The sequence below is a fragment of the Lithobates pipiens genome, unplaced genomic scaffold (genome assembly GCF_037356315.1).
Source record: "Lithobates pipiens isolate NorthernLeopardFrog02 unplaced genomic scaffold, aLitPip1_a1.2 Scaffold_18, whole genome shotgun sequence".
Taxonomy (NCBI): Eukaryota; Metazoa; Chordata; class Amphibia; order Anura; family Ranidae; genus Lithobates; species Lithobates pipiens.
In genome coordinates this window covers 394,395,557-394,417,388 of record NW_027507758.1, presented here as the reverse complement: position 1 = coordinate 394,417,388, position 21,832 = coordinate 394,395,557, and the positions used below count along the sequence as shown (strand labels likewise).

At 39.4% G+C, this 21,832-nt stretch overlaps 1 protein-coding gene across 6 annotated transcripts in view; it reads left to right on the top strand.

The window, feature by feature from the left end:
• KHDRBS2 (KH RNA binding domain containing, signal transduction associated 2) overlaps window positions 1-21,832 on the top strand; it is a 525,703-nt gene that overhangs the window by 287,404 nt on the left and 216,467 nt on the right. For all 6 annotated transcript variants that reach the window (XR_013276828.1, XR_013276827.1, XR_013276826.1 and 3 more), the window contains exons 5-6: window positions 2,271-2,398; window positions 6,082-6,274. Coding sequence is in view for 1 of the 6 variants with exons in the window: in XM_077487861.1 (XP_077343987.1) it covers window positions 2,271-2,398; window positions 6,082-6,274 (321 nt within the window). In the remaining 5 variants the exon portion in view is untranslated. The remainder of the gene's footprint in view (window positions 1-2,270; window positions 2,399-6,081; window positions 6,275-21,832) is intronic.

The following is a 21,832-nucleotide window of genomic DNA, read 5'->3' as shown; positions in this document are numbered from 1 at the left end:
TGTTAATTTTCTTCAAGAATTACTTTTGTTCATTTAACCTTGCAGTTTCTTTCTCCATGACTTGCAGTTGAACAACATTCTCTGTACTGCCAATGTATAATATTGTCATGGATGCTCCTTTCAAGTATTTGTTCAATGTGTTGTATATGCAACTGTATTATCTTTTATTAAAAAAGTTTTTGTGGAAAAGAAAGTTACAGTAAAATGTTGATAATGGTACCACAGTTTGCACTGGCAGGGGATAGATAAAACATGCCTCCCTTTCATTTCCTTGGGTCCATTCCCTTTGGAAAAATCCAAAGTGGCAGTGTTATCCTCGGCTTATAAAACTACCTGCAAGTGCTATACTCAAGCATCAGCCAACTGATAAAGAAGCACGTGTAAGGGTCTCTGTCAAATTCAGTTGATCCCTAACCTGTTACTGGTAACTAGTAACAGTTCAAAGAGATTATATTAGGCACATACTTTACATTACAGTCATGTAGGAGTAAGGGACAGTCTATGTATGTTTGTCTGCAATAATCCAATTTTTTGGACTGTATTGAATCCATGAATAGTGAATGCTAACTGGTGAATGCTAAAATCACCATGCAATAAAGTTTTGCATATGGATTACCCATAATACATGTGACTATAACTAAATTTAGTTGGGCTGTGGGGGACCCAAAAAAAACTCAACACCAGTCTAATTTACCCTGCTCCTAATACATGAAAAAGCTCATGGCAAATGACCGAACCAACAAACATAAATGACACTGAGCAAAATTATAAATGAAACACTTTTGTTATAGTGGCGCTTTTCGGCTGCTAGCCGGGCACTTTTAACCCCTGCTAGCGGCTGAATAAAGGGTTAATAGCACCCATGCTGCAGCACTGCCAAAGCGCTTTGCAGGAGCTTTGGGAAAGTGCTACCCATTCATTTTAATAGACAGGGGCAGTGCTTGCTGGCAGTTTTAACCCTTTTTCAGCTGCTAGCGGGGTTTAAAAGCACCATTCTATCGGCCGAATAGTGCCGCTAAAACGACAGTAAAGAGCCGCTACAAAGCCAGCGCTCCAACGCCTCAGTGTGAAAGCACTGTTAATGTGAAAGGGGTTTAAGAGTGGCCTTTTATTGTGGCCAGCTTAAGACACACCTGTGCAATAATCATGCTGTCTAAGCAGCATCTTGATATGCCACACCTGTGAGGTGGGTAGATTATCTCAGCAAAAAATTGCTCACTAACACAGATTTAGACAGATTTATGAACAATATTTGAGAGAAATAGGCCTTTTGTGTACATATAAAAAGTCGTAGATCTTTGGATTCAGCTCATGATAAATAGGGGCAAACACAAAAGTGTGGCGTTTATAATTTTGCTCAGTTTAGATAAAAAGAAAATGTTGATAATAATAATTATAATGATAAAAGAAAACAATAACTGCCATATGCTACAAATGATTCTGAGGTTAATAGATTGATTTAGTGAGGCTCTAGCAATAACATGGGTAGCCCAAAAAACAAATTTGTAATGATCTAACTATGAGGTTGCTGCTCTTGGACGAGAGTGACTGCTCTTTTGAATCACTGAAAAACAAAAGGAAAGACAATAACGCAAAACCTCAGTGTAGCAGAAAGCATTTATTAAATAGATAAAATTACATGCACAAAGATGGCATGTGCTAAGTATAATAGTCTGGGTCGCATGGAAGCTGGGAAGCTTCCAAACAACCCAGACTATTATGTCTAGCACATGCCATTTTTGTGCGTGTAGTTTTACCCATATATTAATTGCTTTCTGTTTAATACACTACACAATGGTGTTTTGTGCTCTTGTCTTTCCTTTTTGTTTTTTAAAATACATGTGAGCCAAGAAATAAATATAATTTTAATCAATACATCTGGTTAATCAAATTTCTCATTATGCTGACTAGATATATACAACCTTTTAAATTTGTAAACACTAGACGGTTATTTGTGAATGCAATAATAAAGAAATTAATAAAGATTTTTTTCAGCGCTTGTCAGGGTTATTGCAAAATTTTTTTTTACTCGCTGTAGTTTAAAAATTGCTGACATTGCTTGGATGCATTCTTACAGTGGAAGTTCCTTTCATTCTGGAATTTTTCCTTGTTGGAGAAAATTTGACCATGCAAAGCTTGCAAAGTATTTTCTGAATCCCTTAGAAAATAGTATGACCAAAATTCTGATACAAAAAAGCACCAAGCTTTTGAGAGATATTTTGCTACTTAGCATCATTATTTATTGCCATCTCTGTTTTCTACTTTTTCAGGATTATAATGATGAAATTCGACAAGAACAGTTAAGAGAGCTTTCCTATTTAAATGGTTCTGAAGACTCCAATCGAACTAAAGTAACAAGGAGTAGAGCAATACGATTAGTTCCGACTATAACTGTCAGGTAAATATCTCATTCATTGCAATTCATTTTTGGTTGTTTTACTTTCACTATTGCACCTCCTAATGCCCTGTACACATGACCAGTTTTCCAATCGGAATAAACTCTGAAGGTTTTTCCGATGGAGTTTCAACAGAATTCCTCTTGCATACACACAATCACACCAAAGTCCGGCCATCAAGAATGCAGTGACATACAACACGTACGACAGGACTAGAAAAAGGAAGTTCAATAGCCAGTAGCCAATAGCTTCCATCTTGTACTTGCTTCAGAGCATGCATCGCTTTTGGTCCATCGGAACAGCAAACACACAAGCAGTTTTCCTGATAGGAATTGGTTCCTTTGGAAATATTTAGAACATGTTCTATTTCTAGGTCAGTCAGAATTTTCAATGTAAAAAGTCTCATGGGGCATACACAGGATCGGAATATAAGATGAAAAGCTCCCGTCTGACTTTTTCTGTCGGACATTCCGCTCGTGTGTACGCGGCATAATGCCCTGTACACATGGTTGGAAATTCAGATGGAAAAGGTCTGATTGGATTATGTTGTCAGAAAATCCGATCGTGTGTGGGCTCTATTGGACTTTTTCCGTCAGATATTCGAATGCAAAATCCGTTCGGACTTTTTCCGATCGTGTGTAGAGACAGACAAAGTGCCACACATGCTCAGAATAAATTACGAGATGCAAGCTATTGGCTACTGGCCTCTACGTAGTCCCATCATATGTTTTGTACATCACCTCGTTCCGAACGATCAGATTTTCTTACAACTTTGTCCGACCCTGTGTATGCAACACAAGTTTTGGCCAAAATCCGTCTGAAAAAATCCAACGGATTTTGTGGTCAGAATGTCCGACCGTGTATATAGGGCATTAGACTTTCAGTAACAAATCATGGCAATTTGACATTTTTGTGTGGTATGCATCGATACCAGAAAATTTCACCTGAATCCACAAGATTTTTAAAAGATTTGTTTTTTTTTCTATGGTCTCCTTAAGAGAGAAGTGACAGACCTGTAATATACTATCTGGCTACTTTCAGGAGCTACAGTAAAATCATAAATGTGAGTGACCTGATCTCCAACACACTGGAACATGGTTTTAATTCCAATTCTTTTCAGAATCTGCAGATCCCTACTCACCACTTCCTGTAACCAATTTACACACCAATTTACACAGCATAATTTACAAGCCCTGAAAAATAGTATGGCTTTTTAAATGTTTTTTTCTTGACAGTGGGCAGTGGGAGCAACTGTAGGCTATTTTAAATTTTGTGTTCTGATTTCCTATCTTACTTCAATGCAGGACATTTCACTCTTTTGTTAGAGCTGAGTCTGCCAGAAGTGGCTTCTTCCAAGCTCTTTCCAATGCTAAAACGTGTAAAAGAAAAGACAGATTGCTCATAACATGTGTTGGCCCCCGGGGCTTACTTAATATAGATACCTTATATTATGCACATATTAGCCTTTGAACTGCATGGTCTTTACAGTGTATTTTCAAATGCTATTTTCCAAACTCACACACACTAGTTCTCTGAGCTCAGGTAAAATATCCTATTGAACCACAATGGCAATGTGATGTAGCAAGTGGATCAACAGCTAAACATTTACAGCTCAAAATGCTTTAAAATGCAAGCTGACTCTTCTGCCCCCCACAGTGACCTAAAAGATTCATCACAAATTGTTAAGTGTCACTAGTGAAGATGCAATTATAAGCAGGTTCTGCAATTCCATAGACAATCATGCTCAGCCTAATATAACACTTTAAATAATTTTTTTTCAATAAAATTTTTATTGGAAAAAGAACAACGTACAGAATTCAAAATGTCCACGCGTACATTAATTCAGTACATTTAACATGTATAGACTTAAATGTTAGGACAATAAAGAAAGACAAACAGTAATAACATAACCATGTACAGTTGGATGGTAGCTGTTCTCTTGGAAGACCTTGGTTTTACACCATGTCACAATACGTAATCCTGTTTGTTTGTTTGGCACCTGGGTTTGGTGCCTGGGTCAGTACATTGAGCTGCGTATAGAGAAAGATAAAGTAAAAATAGAGGTGAAGGGGGAGGGGGGCGGAATGGGGAAGGGTGGTAAGAAACCATAACATAGGATCTCTTGGTGAGAGAGTCTAGTGAACAATATACAAGCCGGGTAAGGATAGACCTCATTAGTGCCTATGAGCAAACAGCAATCTTCTACAGTGAAGCTTCAATCCATGTTCTACCCTGCCAGAGGTGATAAATAGCATTCATCCCAGTTGTCATGATGGCATTCAACCTGTATCGAGTTGTAAGTATTGATCAGAGTACCGATACACCACCCATGGACACTTTAAAAAGTTTTTGCTAAACTCTTTTTTTTATATATTTTTGATGCTTATTGAGTACATTTTGTAAAGAGATTAGAAATATGTAGATTTCCTTCTAATATGCTGGCCGTACATTCAACACTGTATCCTGGCCTAGGCCAACAAGGCCCAGGCATAGGGCAGCACTTTGCAAGGAGGGCAGCATGGAAAGAGTCCCGCCGGCTTGCGCTACACTGTTAGTGTAGCACCAATCTTATTGGGCAGACTAGGTTGAGAGGCAAATTAGTCTAGTGCCCCCATAAAGCGGCCTCACTGCTTCCGGTATCCAGGCGGCTGGGGGGGGGGGGGGGTTGCGTTCTAATTTTGACTTTCATATCATCCTGGACCAAAAACCTTCCTCACTGTGCTATATGTTTTCTGCTGCACCATTGGCATGGTTCATGGTTCATATGGGGCATATCTTCTTAGTCCTCTCTATAAAATTATCAGAAATGTGTGCTTAAAGTAGAACTATAGGCAACACTTTTTTTGTTTTCATTTTGGATAGAGTAAAGATGGGTTATAACCCCTGTCAATTTATTTTTTACCAACCCTTTACCATTGCAGAGATTTCCCTTCACATCTTGCCCCACAGCCATACAGGAAGTGAGAGGAAATCTATGCAAATTAAGGGAATAAATTGTCCCCCCAGGTCCTCAGAACTAGTGTCCCAACTCAAAAATTTGAGGGTGGGTCTTTAATAGCAATGGTGTGGCCTTGACAGGAAGGAGTGGATCATATTTAAATTAGGGGGTGCACGAGTTTAGTCAGGCCTAGGGCAGCACAAAACCTAAATTCACTACTGCGTACATTTTCTAAATGTTGCTAGCTATATGACAAGCCAAGAAAATGCAAACAATAATCAAATTAAAGTTCTGATGCTGTCTAATATTTTGAAAGCATTTTTTTGCATAAATACTGATTTGTCAGTATAGAAACAATTCCTGAGGCAATTGTTGTTAGGTTGGACATGCTTGTGTGCCAATATACTAAAGTGCACAATTAGGAGGGAACTCAAAAAAGGCTTGTTTGGTACCAAAAGTGCATAATACAGCCATTTAAAGATGATAAAATCATTCACCCATTTAGATATTTAGGACACTCATGATAGCCTTTTGGCAATTTGCATTTTGCCGTTGCGTTTTGACAACAATGATAATGCCCCCGGATTTTTATAATAATCAGGGCTGTGGAGAATCATTAATTATCAGTTATGGTTGAACCATATGTAATTATCCAATGTTAATCAAATTAGGGGTGTTCACGTGGCTTTTTTAACCTTTTAATTTTGCTTTTAATGTAGGCCTACCTAATTATTTTTCTTTTTTTAGGAATCGTGGAGGTGCCATTCCACCTTCTGTGCCAGGACGAGGTACTCCAGTACCCAGAGGGTCACCTGTGTCACGTGGGGCTTTACCATTGCCACCAGTAGCTCGTGGTCTTCCTACAGTGCGGGGGAGAGGAGCTTCAGGTGCCCCTGGCTATCGGGCACCACCTCTTGCCCTTGAGACCTATGATGATTATGTAAGTTTTTTTGAAGTTTATTTAAATTCATTTTTGTGTTCATGTATTTGTTAATATTGCCAAACCAGATTTAGGATTTGATCTGTGGAGATTGTTTTGGATTCCCACATTGTATTGCAGATAATTCATGCAAAATATTGCATTGTACACATTTGCTTGCATACATTTTTTTTCTTGTGAGTTTGTTTGTTATGCAGATCTTTCTTCCTGTTCATTATTATATGTTTAGGTTAAGGGTCAGTATTTTAATTGAAGAATTATCATCCCTGTTCAAAGGAAGATGACAAATCCCTTTTGTTTGTGAAAAGGGAGACATTATATTTTATTTTACTTATGGCATTTTGTGTATTTGCTCACACATGATGTTCCTTACTGCAAAAAAAAAAAAGCAATACATTAAATTATGCTTTATTAAGAAACTTTCACTATAGTCTCGAAAACTCAAAAAATTCCACTACCTAGAGATTGGCTAAAATGGTACAAATTGTGCTCTGACACACCATCGTACCATCATACCCTGAGGGCCATGTAAAGGCAAGGTCCTGATAAACATTAAGCTAATTCTAAATAAAACAAATTGGCATTAGTGAAACTTACTGTTTTGGGATTCTGTTTCCAGTTTTTACAGTTCTGTGATTGTTTAGTGTTTATGTTGGGGAATATATATGTGTTATGCTAGGTAGGGTACCTGTTTCTTTGTCAGATAAGTCCTTAACAGTCCTTAACATTTGGATTAGGACACCGACAGGTTTTACTTGCTGCTTGAGTTTTGTTGAGGAGATTTATCATTTAAATTTGTTCTAGTAGTCCTTGTCTGGGAACTAGTAGTTTAACCACTTCAGCCCTGGAAGATTTGGCTGCTCATTGACCAGGCCATTTTTTGCGATATGGCACTGCGTCCCTTTAACTGACAATCGCGCGGTCATGTCACGTTGTACCCAAACAAAATTGACGTCCTTTTTACCCACATAGTGCTTTTTTTTGGTGGTATTTTATCATCTCTGTGGTTTTTTAATTTTTTGCGCTATAAACAAAAAAAGAGTGACAATTTTGAAAACCAACACAATAATTTGTACTATTTGCTATAATAGATATGCCCAATTTTTTTTTTTTTTAAAAGCAAATTGTTTCCTCAGTTTAGGCTGATATGTGTTCTTCTACATATTTTTGGTAATAAAAATCGTAATAAGTGTATATTGATTGGTTTGCGCAAACTTTATAGCATCTACAAAATAGGGGAAAGATTAATGGCATTTTATTATTATTTTTTTACTAGTAATGGCAGTGATCAGCAATTTTTATTAGGCCTGCAAAATGATGGTGGACAGATTGGACACTTTTGACACATTTTTGTAATCATTGGCATTTACACAGCGATCAGTGCTATAAAACTGATTACTGTGTAAATGTCACTGGCAGGGAAGGGGTTATCCCTAGGGGGCAATCAAGGGGTTAACTGTGTTCCCTAGGGAGTGATTCTAACTGTGGGGGGATGGGACTGACTGGGTGAGGAGACCGATCGTTGTTCATATGAATAACAGATTGCTCTCCTCACCCTGACAGCATGGAGATCTGTCTGTTTACATTGACAGATCTCCGTTTAGTCTCTGTGTGGAGTGATTACAGGTGCCCAGTGGTCATCATAACCGCTGGGCACACGCATCAGCTCCAGCGTTGCAACACAGGCATGTGGTCAAAAGGCAAACCGACGTAGAGTTACGTCGGTTCGCCCAGGAGAGCCAACCTGCTGCAGTACAACTGCAGCAGCTGGTCCGGAAGGGGTTAAGCCATCAACTCATAAGCAATAAAGGGGATGCCTTACAATGGAAAACTTGGTGCAAGGGCAACTCACTGGGAAAGGGTTTTCCTCACGAGACAGAATGTGAAGGAATATCCAATGGTTTACTGACATTTTTCTATAGACATCAGATGTTTTAAGTCATCAGAAGTATATATAAGGAAAAACCCTCAGCCCCAAAAGTGTGACTTTAACAGTACTGGGTCATTATTATATTAAGTAGAAGAGAGTATTTCTGAATAGCGTAAAAGTTAACAAATCTTTATTGATACAAAATATATGAAACATTACAATACATCTTAAAAATGATATAAAAGTGTTCTTAACAGTGTACTCAAGTTCAAATCGCCAAAACAGAGGATGAAAACTATGAACACCCTTTTAAGCAGTTATTTAGGAATATATGTGTTTTACATTTCTTCAATATTCATTGTTAATTTAATGCCATTCTAAAAATAGCTTAAAAAATGTTTCCTAAATCTCCTATCTTAAGGTTTCATTTTATTTAGACATCTAAGATCTTCCTGTGGAATAGACACCTAGAACATGCAAATGTTAAACCTCATGCCACAAACCAAGTGGAATGGAAATAAAACTACACCTGCTGCAGGCTCAGAGAGGCAGGTTTTGGAAATGGAGCATACCAGGAGTAGTTGTGCCCAGCTGCAGAGTTTTGTAATGGAAAATTAAGCATCTCAGGAATTAGTGTTCCCAGCTGCAGGGGTGAAGAGGAGCAGAGTTTGGAAAATTGAGTGTACTGGTAGTAGCTTTGCTCAGCTGCAGAGTCTTGGAGGAGAACAATTTTTTAATTGAAAATTAAGCAAACCAGGAATAGTTGTGCCCAGCTGCAAGAACTTAGAGGGCTCAGTGCCTGATGCCATGAAAGACAGGTACAGTATATCAGAAAGAGTACATATGTCCAGGTTTAAGACATATAACCTACCATTGGCAGTTTCTATGGCCAGGAGTGACAGGGGAAGCATGCCGGGAGCAGTGCCAGCATCCAGTGGAGCATATCTGGACTATGTGGACAAAGCTGCTGTGGACTTATGGCGACTGACAATTTTGAATGTTAACTGGATAGAAGGGTGCCTCCATTAAAGTTCTTTTTTGGGATGGCAATTATTTAACATGTCTGGTGTATTCATATGCATGTATGTACATCAATATACACTTATGTCTAGGGCAATATAAGTTCTACAGCCCTAATTATAGCTGATCCAGTTCTGATCTTGTATATATTGAGCTATTGGGTAGGAAAAACAAAATCCATACAGAAGGGAATGTGGAGGCTTTTGTTTCTGACCTTGTAACCTAGTTGTATCTTGCTTTAATAATTGAACAGTGTCAGAAACCATGAAATCAGACCGATACAGAAGTACAGTTAAATCACACTTGTTTAATAATAAAAATAAATAAAACAAACTTAGTCAAAACATAGCCAGAGTTCAGGAATCGGAATGGATAGTCAGACAAGCCAAACGTCAGGGAGCTGGAGATTAGTGTAGTAAAACAGCAAGTAGGATCTGGAGCCAGAAAGGATGACAGCAAAGCAAGTCTTTTAACAGGAAAGCAGGAGAGTTTCTCTGTGATGTTGACTAAGGTCGAAGGCAGAGCTCCTCTAAACTGGATGGCTTAAGTAGGCAGGACTGATGAGCAGGATATCAGCAACAGCTGAGTAACTGTGGTGAGATAAGAGCTGGCAATTAGCCGAAAGCTGAGCGGCTAGCTCAGAGAAGGAAGGGCTGAGCCCAACCCTGACAAACAGGAGGAATAAAGTAAATTACAAGGCCAGAGTGAAGTCAGATCTGTTTATACTTGTTCAGTGTCAGTGATTTGAAGCAGCTGAAGCTATTAGACCAGCCTTTCCCAACCAGTCTACATGGAAGAAGTCTTTATATAACTTTCCAGTCTCAGGGAACCCTTGCTAACAATTACTACAGCTACACCTCATGGTATACCAGTGTGAACAGTAGTTTGTAGCTATAGGAGTAAATTAAAGAAAAGCATTTATATTTTTTAAAACTCAGGACAGCTCTATATGACAAAATTATTTCAGGAACAATAATGAAATTAAACTAATAATTATAATATTGGCAAGAAAAGAAACCCAGGCAGGGAAATGTGTAGTGTTCCCCTACACTGATGTTAAGTAAAGAAGGCCCCCTTAGGCTGGTTGTCAGTTGAGAAGGACTCCTTATATTGGTGGCCAGTGGGAGACAAGCTTCTTAAACTGGTTTTAAGTTGGAGAAGGGTCCTGTTACATTAGTGGTTAGTGGGTAGAATGTGTTTTGTAATGGTGGTCAGTGGTAAAAATTCTCTTTAGAGTACTGATCAGTGGGGATGAAAAAATGCACTGGACTGCATTAAAAATGCATCTAAAACACATAAAACAAATGTAAGTAAATGTGTATGTAAAAACACATCTGAAAGTCAAAAATTGTGATGTGATCAAGCCCTTGGTGAGATTAGCAATGACAGCCTAACTATTGTTATCAGTACAAGTTTCCTTTAACCACTTGCCGACCGCCGCACGACGATGTACGTCGACAGAATGGCACGGGCAGGCATATGGGCGTACATGTACGTCCCTGCCTTCCCGCGGGTGGGGGGCCCGACCGGGCCCCCCCGGTGCCAGCGGCGGTCGGTATCCGTTCAGGAGCGATCCGGGATGAGGGGGCGGCCATTCGTTCATGGCCACCCCCTCGCGATCGCTCCTGACGAATGGAAGAAAAGCGTGACATCACTTCCTCTCCTGTAATGTAAACACAGGCAGGAGAAGTGATGTAATCTCTCCTCCGTGTCGGTATTTTTCGTTCCGGCACCGAGGAGAGAGGATCGGTGAGTTGCACCAACACACCACACGTACAGTAGAACATGCCAGGCACACTCTCACCCCCCCTTCACCCCCCGATCACCCCCCCAATCACCCCTGCACCCCCAGTCACAGTGACACCAATTGCATTTTTTTTTTGCATTGGTGTCATTTGTGACTGTAATAACTGTTAGGGCAGTTAGGGTTAGCCCCCTTTAGTTCTAAGGTACCCCCCTAACCCCCCCAATAAAGGTCTAACCCCGTGATCACCCCCCGTCACCAGTGTCACTAAGGCTGGGTTCACATTGCAGTGGTTTATGAGAACGGATGTGATTCGCAGTGCAGTGCAAATCACATCCGATCTCTGTGCGATTCGAGTTCAGCCATACAGATAGTATGGCTGAATTCGCGAAGCACCCGCCGCACCCGTCGCAAACTCGCACAGGACCCTTTTTTTGGTCCTCAGCAGAATTGGATCGCATGGGTGTTCACACCATGCGATACGATTCCTGTCCGAGTTTGCAGATCGCACTGCGATATGCGAACTGATCTGGGGGTGTCATTAACATTTCACTGACACTCCCAGCAGTTCGCATAGGGCAGTGTGATGTGGGAACCCACCGCAGATTTGTGGCGTTCCCGCATCGCTCCAGTGTGAACCCAGCCTAATAAGCGATCGTTTTTTTGATCGCTGTATTAGTGTCACAGGTGACGCTAGTTAGGCAGGTAGGTATTTAGGTTCGCGGCAGCTTTTTATAGCACCAGGGACCCCCATATACTACCGCATAAAGCCCCCTGATTGCCCCCTAGTTAAACCTTTCACCAGTGATCACCATATAACTGTTACAGGTGACGCTGGTTGGTTAGTTATTTTTTTATAGTTTCAGGGCACCCGCCATTATTACCTAATAAAGGTTTAACCCCCTGATCACCCGGCGGGTGATATAAGTTTGAGGGTCAGATAAGGTCTGCGTCGCCCCAGGCAGCGTCAGGTTATTGCCAGTACCGCTAACACCCACGTGCAAAGCATACACCTCCCTTAGTAATATAGTATCTGATGAGATCTATATTAGCGTCGCCAGCAGTTTAGGTTTCCCAAAACGCATTGTTAGCGGGATCAGCCCAGATACCTGCTAGCACCTGCGTTTAGCCCCTCCGCCAAGCCCAGACCAGCCCACCCAAGTGCAGTATCGATCGATCACTGTCACTTACAAAACACAACACACATAACTGCAGCGTTCGCAGAGTCAGGCCTGATCCCTGCGATCGCTAACAGTTTTTTTTGTAGCGTTTTGATACAGTCGCTTACAGCCTAGGTGCTTTTTTACCTGTGAGTCTCACTAGTGTACCCCTAAATTTAGGGGTGTCTACTTTCCAAAATGGGGTCATTTGGGGGGGGGGGGTTTGTGCCATCTTGGCATTTTATGGCCTTCAAAACTGCGATAGGTAGTGAGGAGTAAAATCAAAAATTTACACCCTTAGAAATCCTGAAGGCAGTGCTTGGTTTTCGGGGCCCCGTACGCGGCTAGGCTCCCAAAAAATCCCACACATGTGGTATCCCCGTACTCAGGAGAAGCAGCAGAATTTATTTTGGGGTGTCATTTCACATATGCCCATGGCATGTGTGAGCAATATATCATTTAGTGACAACTTTGTGAAAAAAAAAAAAAAGTTTGCAATATTCCCGCAACTTGTGGCAAAATATAAAATATTCCATGGACTCAACATGCCTCTCAGCAAATAGCTTGGGGTGTCTACTTTCTAAAATGGGGTCATTTGTGGAGGTTTTGTGCCATCTTGGAATTTTATGGCCTTCAAAACTGTAATAGGTAGTGAGGAGTGAAGTCAAAAATGTACGCCCTTAGAAAGCCTGAAGGCGGTGCTTGGATTTCGGGGCCCCGTACGCGGCTAGGCTCCCAAAAAGTCCCTCATATGTGGTATCCCCGTACTCAGGAGAAGCAGCAGAATTTATTTTGGGGTTTCATTTCACATATGCCCATGGCATGCGTGAGCAATATATCATTTAGTGACAACTTTGTGAAAAAAAAAAAAAAAAAAGTTTGTAATTTTCCCGCAACTTGCGGCAAAATATAAAATATTCCATGGACTCAACATGCCTCTCAGCAAATAGCTTGGGGTGTCTACTTTCTAAAATGGGGTCATTTGTGGGGGTTTTGTGCCATCTTGGCATTTTATGGCCTTCAAAACTGTAACAGGTAGTGAGGAGTGAACTCAAAAATTTACGCCCTTAGAAAGCCTGAAGGCGGTTCTTGGCTTTCGGGGCCCCGTACACAGCTAGGCTCCCAAAAATCTCACACATGTGGTATCCCCGTACTCAGGAGAAGCAGCAGAATTTATTTTGGGGTTTCATTTCACATATGCCCATAGCATGTGTGAGCAATATATCATTTAGTGACAACTTTGTGAAAAAAAAATAAAAATAAATAAAAGTTTGTAATTTTCCCGCAACTTGTGGCAAAATATAAAATATTCCATGGACTCAACATGCCTCTCAGCAAATAGCTTGGGGTGTCTACTTTCTAAAATGGGGTCATTTGTGGGTGTTTTGTGCCATCTTGGCATTTTATGGCCTTCAAAACTGTGATAGGTAGTGAGGAGTGAAATTACAAATGTACGCCCTTAGAAATCCTGAAGGCGGTGCTTGGTTTTTGGGGCCCCGTACGAGGCTAGGCTTCCAAAAAGTCGACCACATGTGGTATCCCCGTACTCAGGAGAAGAAGCAGAATGTATTTTGGGGTACAATTCCACATATAACCATGGCATGTGTGAGCAATATATCATTTAGTGACAACTTTGTGTAAAAAAAAAAAATAATTTATTTTTTTGTCATTATTCAATCGCTTGAGGCAAAAAAATAAAATATTCAATGGGCTCAACATGCCTCTTATCAATTTCCTTAGGGTGTCTACTTTCCAAAATGGGGTCATTTGGGGGGGTTTTGTACTGCCCTGCCATTTTAGCACCTCAAGAAATGAGATAGGCAGTCATAAACTAAAAGCTGCGTAAATTCCAGAAAACGTACCTTAGTTTGTAGATGTGACAACTTTTGCGCAAACCAATAAATATACAGTTATTGACTTTTTTTTTACCAAAGACATGTGGCTGAATACATTTTGGCCTAAATATATGACTAAAATTGAGTTTATTGGATTTTTCTAATAACAAAAAGTAGAAAATATCATTTTTTTTCAAAATTTGCGGTCTTTTTACATTTATATCGCAAAAAATAAAAATCGCAGAGTCAGTCAAATACCTTTAAAAGAAAGCTCTATTTGTGGGAAAAAAAGGATGCAAATTTTGTTTGGGTACAACATTGCATGACCGCGCAATTACCAGTTAAAGCAGCGCAGTGCCAAATTGTAAAAAGACCTCTGGTCATTGACCAGCAAAATGGTCCGGTCTGAAAGTGGTTAAAGTGGAACTAAAGTCTCCAGGCTTACCTGTCCAACGGTTCTACACTGACATCTCCTTCTGAGTGCCAGTCTTCAAGCATCTTCATTAGGCAGTGGGGGATCACGTCACTCCTGCACATGTGCAGGAGACTGTCATTCTGGCCCGTCACTGCATGCGCAGCTCAGTTTACAGTGCTGGAAGAGACAGCAAGCAGGCAGGTAGGTGCGTTTTATTCAGAGGAAACAGTGCATGTCTCTTCTGCAATAAAAAGCCTGCCTGCTCACATTTTTATTTTATTTTTTTACAATGGGACTTTAGCTGCTCTTTAACCACTTGCTGACCAGCTGCCATCATTACACTGCAGCAGGTCAGCATGATCCCAAGAGCCGTCGTAGCTATACAACGGTTCCTTTAAGCATGATAGCAGGTGCACGCATGCACCCACTGCACTCGGGGGGGGGGGGGGGCGCAATGCTCGTTACCAGTGATTGAGATGACCGCCGGCCATGAGAGGTAGAACAAGGACGTGTGTGTAAACACACAAATGCCTGTTCTGTTCTGAGAGGAGATGCAGATCGTGAGTTCCTAACAGCTTGGAACCACCTTTTGTCATCTCCTACAGTCAGTCCCCTCCCCCTACAGTTAGAACACACAGTCAGGGAACACAGTTAACCCCTTGATCGCCCCCTAGTGTTAACCTATTCCCTGCTAGTGACATTTATACAGTAATCAGTGCATTTTTATAGCACTGCTCGCTGTATAATTGTCAATCGTCCCAAAAATGTGTCAAAAGTGTCTGATGGTCACGATAAAAATCGCAGATCACTGCCATTACTAGTAAAAAAATAATAATAATAAAAATGCCATAAATCTATCCCCTATTTTGTAGACGCTATAACTTTTACGCAAACCAATCAATATACGCTTTTACATTTTTTTTAACCAAAAAATATGTAGAAGAATACATATCGGCCTAAATTGAGAAATAAATTGGGGATATTTATTATAGCAAAAAGTACAAAATATTTCTTTTTTTTCAAAATTGTCGCTCTTTTTAAGTTTATAGCGCAAAAAATAGAAACCAGAGATAATCAAATACCACCAAAAAAAGGACGTCAATTTTGTTTGGGTACAGCGTTGCACAACTGCGCAAATGGCAGTTAAAGCAACTCAGTGCCATATTGCAAAAAGTGCTCTGGTCATTGAGCAGCCAAATCTTGCAGGGCTGAAGTGGTTAAAGCACAAAACTGATACATATAAAAGGTATGCCTTTTCTTTTTAGGAATTTGAGCATTTTCTACACAGGTCTTGTGCCTTTGTTTTAACATAATTTGTTGGTACAATTATTACTGAAGACATACCTAGGACCTAGTCAGTCCTATTAACAGGAAAGGGTTTTAATCAAATTACAACACAGTTCATTTTCTTGAAGACTAGCATAGTTAGAAACATTTTTTGAATTGCATATGTCAAAATGTTTTAGAATGAAGCTAATTATGCGATTAGGGTTTTTTGAGAACTGTTAAAATGAGATATCCTGATATAAATCTAGTATTATTTGATTAAATTCAAAATTATATTTAGCTGAATCTGAACAGCTGGATAGCATATTGATTAAATAAAACTGATTAGATATTATGCCAGAAGCACTTAAATAAAGAGCTAAGGCTCAGCTGACAAGCATCTGGTGATACTTGAAAAATCCAATTGTATTTCTACCGTAACAGCAATAAAGTGGAAAGATTTTATTACAGCAGACTACGGGAGTGCTAGAACAGTACAGTATTGCTGGAAGGGCTACTAGCAAAAATGGCTTTTCCTTGCGATAGTTTTATATGTTAAAGCAGTATGAATAGTTTTGTTTCTCTTATATGGTCAGCAGCAGGATAAAAATAAAAGTCATATTAAACAAGTATACTGAAGTTTAATTAAGCTCTCTGTTAAATATTCACACCGACAGCACATAAAGTTGATTGTACTGGCAGAATAACGTAAGATGGTTTAATGGATGAAACGGCAATAAAGTTCTGAACATTTTGTGGCTTCTTATTCCTTTAATTTAATCACAGACTTCTATTAGCATAGTCACCTTCTACTTGGAATTTATAGTGTATTAGAAAGGGCTTGCTGAGTCAGTGACCACTGTTAGGTTATTTGAGGTATTCAGGGTTGCTGTTTTAGAGGGAATTAAGAAGTATGAGTTAATTCTGAAGGAAGGGGTTATATTGTGAGGAAACCCACTAATTGTCAAGCAGCATGATGGCTTATTGTGCAGTTGTATAGTCTTGCAGCTGTGGGCAGTGGGTTCAGATGCCTTCTGAGATAAATGTTCTTTCAGTTTTTGCTTGATTTTCCTCCTTGTGCTCCAGTTACCTGCTACAATTGAATTCAAACATGATGGTAGTATATTTTGCTTCCTTCATAATGGCTCTAATACATATTCATGTAATAGGGGCATACAAATGTAAGCTCCTTCAGAGTACTGATGTCACTGGTTTTTTGTATTCTGTGATGCACTGTGGAAAATCTTGACACTACGAACTGCAAATTATTTCTAGAAGATGGAGGTCCAGGATTATGTTACCTCTCTTTCACAACAGGGCAATATTTGACAATATTTCCATCAAAGTGATATGTAGCATTTTTAAGGGTATTGCGGCACTGCGTAGTGATGGTGAGCATTTATCAGTCCTGTACTGGGTATCAGTTCTGGGTGCTTGTGTGAAATACCATGCCCTCTTGGAAAATACTCTGACAGTTTGGGTTATAATATATGAGATAAATGGTTGAAGTTCACAGTGTTCTGAACACCTCTAAATACTATACACTGAAAGGTGCAGGTTTTCTCTTTTGATGCTACAGTTACTCCAGGATCTAATGCTGTGTACACACGGCCGGACTTTTCGACAGCAAAGGTCCGACGGAACAAATCCTATGGACAATTCGATCATGTGTGGGCTTCATCTGACCTTTACTGTCGAAAAATCAGACAGACTTTAGATTTAAAACATGTTTCAAATCTTTCCGATGGACTCAAGTCCGGTGGAAAAATCCGTTCGTCTGTATGGTAGTCCGATGGACGAAAACCGATGCTAGGGCAGCTATTGGCTACTGGCTATGAACTTCCTTATTCTAGTCCGGTCATAAGTCATCACGTTCGACTCCATTGGACTTTTGTGTGATTGTATGTGGCCAAGTCCGTTCGTTCAGAAAGTCTGTCGGAAGTCCGCCGAAAGTCTATCTGGAAGACCGTCGGATGTAGTCTTCCGGAAAATCCCATCGTGTGTACACAGCATTAGGCTCCTATTGTGGCATTGATGTGTTTTTGTACATGGTATTCATTTATAGTTACGTTAGTTTCTATATTTCTTTGTATGGCAAACATTAGTAATACTCTGAAACCTTTCAATGTGTACATTATATATAAAACATATATTTTTTCTTAATCTTTTGTGAAACTTTTTTGATAAATGATTAGCTATGTTAATCAGAACAAACTGCACCCACGGGCAAACAATGTCCAAAGTAATTCATTCAAAAGGACAAAAAAGTTTGATGTGTCTAATCAGTTTATTTTCCTCAGATTGTAATTGAAATCATAGTACCAGCTAATTATCCCACTGTGTAAATCACATGATAATAACAGACTTTTGATTTTTTTATTTATTTTTTGATAATTAATTCACTGAGAATTGATCACCAATGTTAAAACAGTCTGTTTTTTCTTTGTTTTATCAATAAACAATTATAAGTCTGTGACTAAGGCAAGCATCTTGTCTGGCCACCTCTGAACATGTGTGAATAAAGCCAGCAACAGGACACAAGGACAGAGATATCGTCTGTGGGGAGTCATATGGATAGCTTAAGCAAGATGATTCAATTTTTTTCTGTATGACCTTGTTTGATAGACTGTACAGTGTAATGGAAGCTGTAGCTGAGCTTATAAACAAGACAGCTCAGCTCATGCTGGTTTCAATTTTCAATATATTAGATAACAATGTGGGGTATGTGAAGCATTGGTATCAGGTACAGGGCATCATAATTTATATATACCTATGGCAGCATTACCTGCAAACTCAACCCTGATCCAGGTATATGTCCAATGCTGCTCTGCTACAGCTCAAAAGTGCAACTTATCCTTTCTAACTGGTACAGTTAATATATTCTGTGCTACACAATCCTTTACTAGTACCATTATAACTGTGTCGGCTTCTGTCCACAACCAACCACATCACAACTCTCAGTACATAAGCAGCAAGAAGGAAGCACTTCAGAGATCTATTAAAGATGCATACAGGTTTACTATAAAGACCAGCCATCCTGAAGCAAACCCAAGTTTTCTGTAAACCAGTCCTGTTTTATTCTTTATTTAGAATATCTGCATTGCATATAAGTATCATGTAACCATAAAGTCAGGCACACATTTCTATTTTAATGACCAAAGAAACTCAAATTACACAATTCATTTATCCTGGCAGTGATTGTCAGAGATTATCAGAAGAAATGTATATTTTGTCTTCTACTTCTACTGTCTTCTACTGTCCGTGTAAGGGTTAGCAGAAATGTTCAAAAATCGTACTTGCATCAATTTAGCAATCACCCCAGGTAACAACATTTCACATAGAGCCCCTAGGTACTTGGATTCTAAAGATCTGTACCATGCAAATTTCAATCAGTTTCACTGGTTTGGGAACCTAACGCTGACCCTTTCCAACTCCTGGGCTTGATTTATTGCCCATTACTAGCGATGAGCCAAATGTTTGGTTTGAACCTAGGGGCAAACTTAACTGTTTGGGTGTTTAGACAAACATCAGAATTTTTTACCATTCAGCCCCCTACCCACTGTGAATCAAAATTCATATACAGATGTTGTATTTCTACCACTTCTATATGTGACAGCTTCCCACGGTCAAAGGTTCCTAAGGAAGCAGCAGGTGCTGGCATCTGCTGTGTCCCTAGCAACTGATGTCATGGGCAAATTTAAATCCATGACTAGGAATCATCCCCCCAAATAAACAAAGGTACAAGGATAGTGGTGACATCACTGCCCAAATATGGACACTGGCCATGACCATATTTGATAAATCATGCCACCACTATCCCCATCCTTCCCTTATAGAGTTGATGACAGCTCTGAAAACTGTCATTCAAAGAAGAATAGATATAGTATAAATCTTGTGCATCAGGTCCGTCAGTTTTTTTCTATCGCCAGGTCAGGAGGAGGTGGGTATCATGATTTACACTGGATTTACATTAAGGGACTTTTTGGGGGATTTTTATTTTATTAATAAAGGACTTGTCTAATGTTTTGGTGTCTTTATTTGTAGGTTACATACTTTTCTAGGAAATAGGTAGGGGTACACAGTACCTCTTACTCATTAACGTGAGGGGGGTGGGGTCTGAGGGCCTCCTTATTTTTAAAGGGGGCTTCCAAACCTCGATAAGCCATTTGTTTACAAATGTTATTTTGACAGCAATTTAAAAACACTGTAAATGTTAGTGACAAAGGAAGGGGGAGAGAGGTTGGTGCAGTAATGTTTTTATTGAATGAGTAACATGTACAATAATAATTGCTCACAAAATGTCCAAAAGTCACAACATTTCACAGCAGAGCAGTGCTCAGGGTCAAGGATGCAATGGATGTTCTTTAAGTAGAATGATGTAACCACCAAGGCACTGGCCGGTACTATGGTAATGATCTGTGGAGTAGCTGCTGGAGTGACCAAGGAGAGCCATTAGGTAAGCTGTCAGAGATGCCAGAGTGACTTGGAGATGTGTTTCAAAGGCAAGCCATGCCTTCTCCCTCAGTTAGACTTCTGCCCCTACCTCTAGGAATAAATCTAAGCTGGCAATTATGTGACATTAACCCCATCTTAACCACAAGGGAACAATGAAAGGATAGTACTAGAGGAAGACTACACATAGCTATGGAAACACTGAATGGTGCATAAAAAGTAATACATTTGTCTTATTAAAAAATAGGTTAGCTTTTCTTTAAAAAAAAAAAAAAGTGTTTCATAAAGAATTATGTGATGCTGATATGCAAGGTTAGAAGGTGATGCCAATTTCCTGGTGTTTCTTTAAAAAGGGAAGTACACTGTATACCTAAAAGCTTTATATCAATGTGCACATTTTAAAATGCACCATTTCATGTGAGTGTATTTATTTGTGGTTTTAATATAGTTGTAATAGTGGTAAAGCATGATGATGGCTTATCTTTATTTCTGTTAGAGCTATGAATAGTTGAATAGTTAAGAACCTTATACAGTGGAGCAAAAGGAACTATTGAATCTGAGGTGCACCTGAATAATATGCAGGACCAGTGGAGTTATCCCCAGGTGGGAAAAGCCTACAGTGACCTGTTTCCCAGGTCAAATATGGAGCATTACTTAACCTCTGTAAAACGGAGGATATGCTGTGAGTGCAGAGTGCCATGGACCTGCCCCTTGAGTATAATAATACAGAGAGCAGAGCTAACATCAGTAACACTCTGCATCACAGAACACCTAGCCTGCAGTACAGGCAAAGAGTAAAACAAACCCATGACATCACTTCAAGGCCTGAAAACTTCTAAAAATTCTCCTAGGTTAGTATATTAATCAACTTGACTATGCCCATACTTCTGGGATCTTTGTTTATAGCTGTTGTATCTCTTTTAAACACTTTTTTGTTTTTTCTTTCTGTATTGCAACTTAGAAGGAAAATCCTATGGCTAGAGGCTGCCCACCCTTTCCCAAAGAGGGCATTTGTGAAAGGGGGGGGGGTATATTTATCTTATCTGTTTAGGTATTTTTTTTTTATTTTGGGGACACAAAGCCTACACTTGTTGCTGACTCTGGAAAAGCTACTACTTGTTTTTAGCAGATCACTGAATACTTATGTATTCATTACATATTTATCCCCCTATTGCCAAAAGTCATTAAATTGAAAAAAAAAAAAAAAGCTTTATTTCAAAAAGTCAGGCAGGTCTACAATGAGAGGCAGAAGGTCTAAATGCATAGGTCATAGGTTTTTTAGTATTATTTATTTCTGTTAAACAATATTAAACATATGTTTGGCTTTACGTTTTTCCTAAATTTTCCATTTTTATTTTTTTTATTTTATGCTTTCCTCATGAGGGCATCCCTTTCCTTGTCACAGACAAGGACATTGCAAACTGGGTACTTAGGCAAGACAGAAGTCCTAGGTCTTAACACCACCTTGTATCTATGTAAAAACAATAAAAGGTCTTCTAAGAAATAAAGCTGCCTGCTCAGACAATCACGTCACAAACATGATGGCTACCTTGTAGGTCAGAGTAGAGGAAGGATTATTTATAATGGGTTGTAAAGGCCATTTCTGAAACACAGGTGAACAAGATTAAGTGTTAGGTCAAGGAGAAACAAGATAGAAAGGGCAGAAGCCTGACCTGCCGCAAGCCAAATGCTGATCCAGACCCAACCATTAGCAATAATTTTATTTTTCCATTATTTATATATTTACATCATTTTGAGTTGAATTTACTTTTTTTTTGGATTGGTATTTTTTTAAG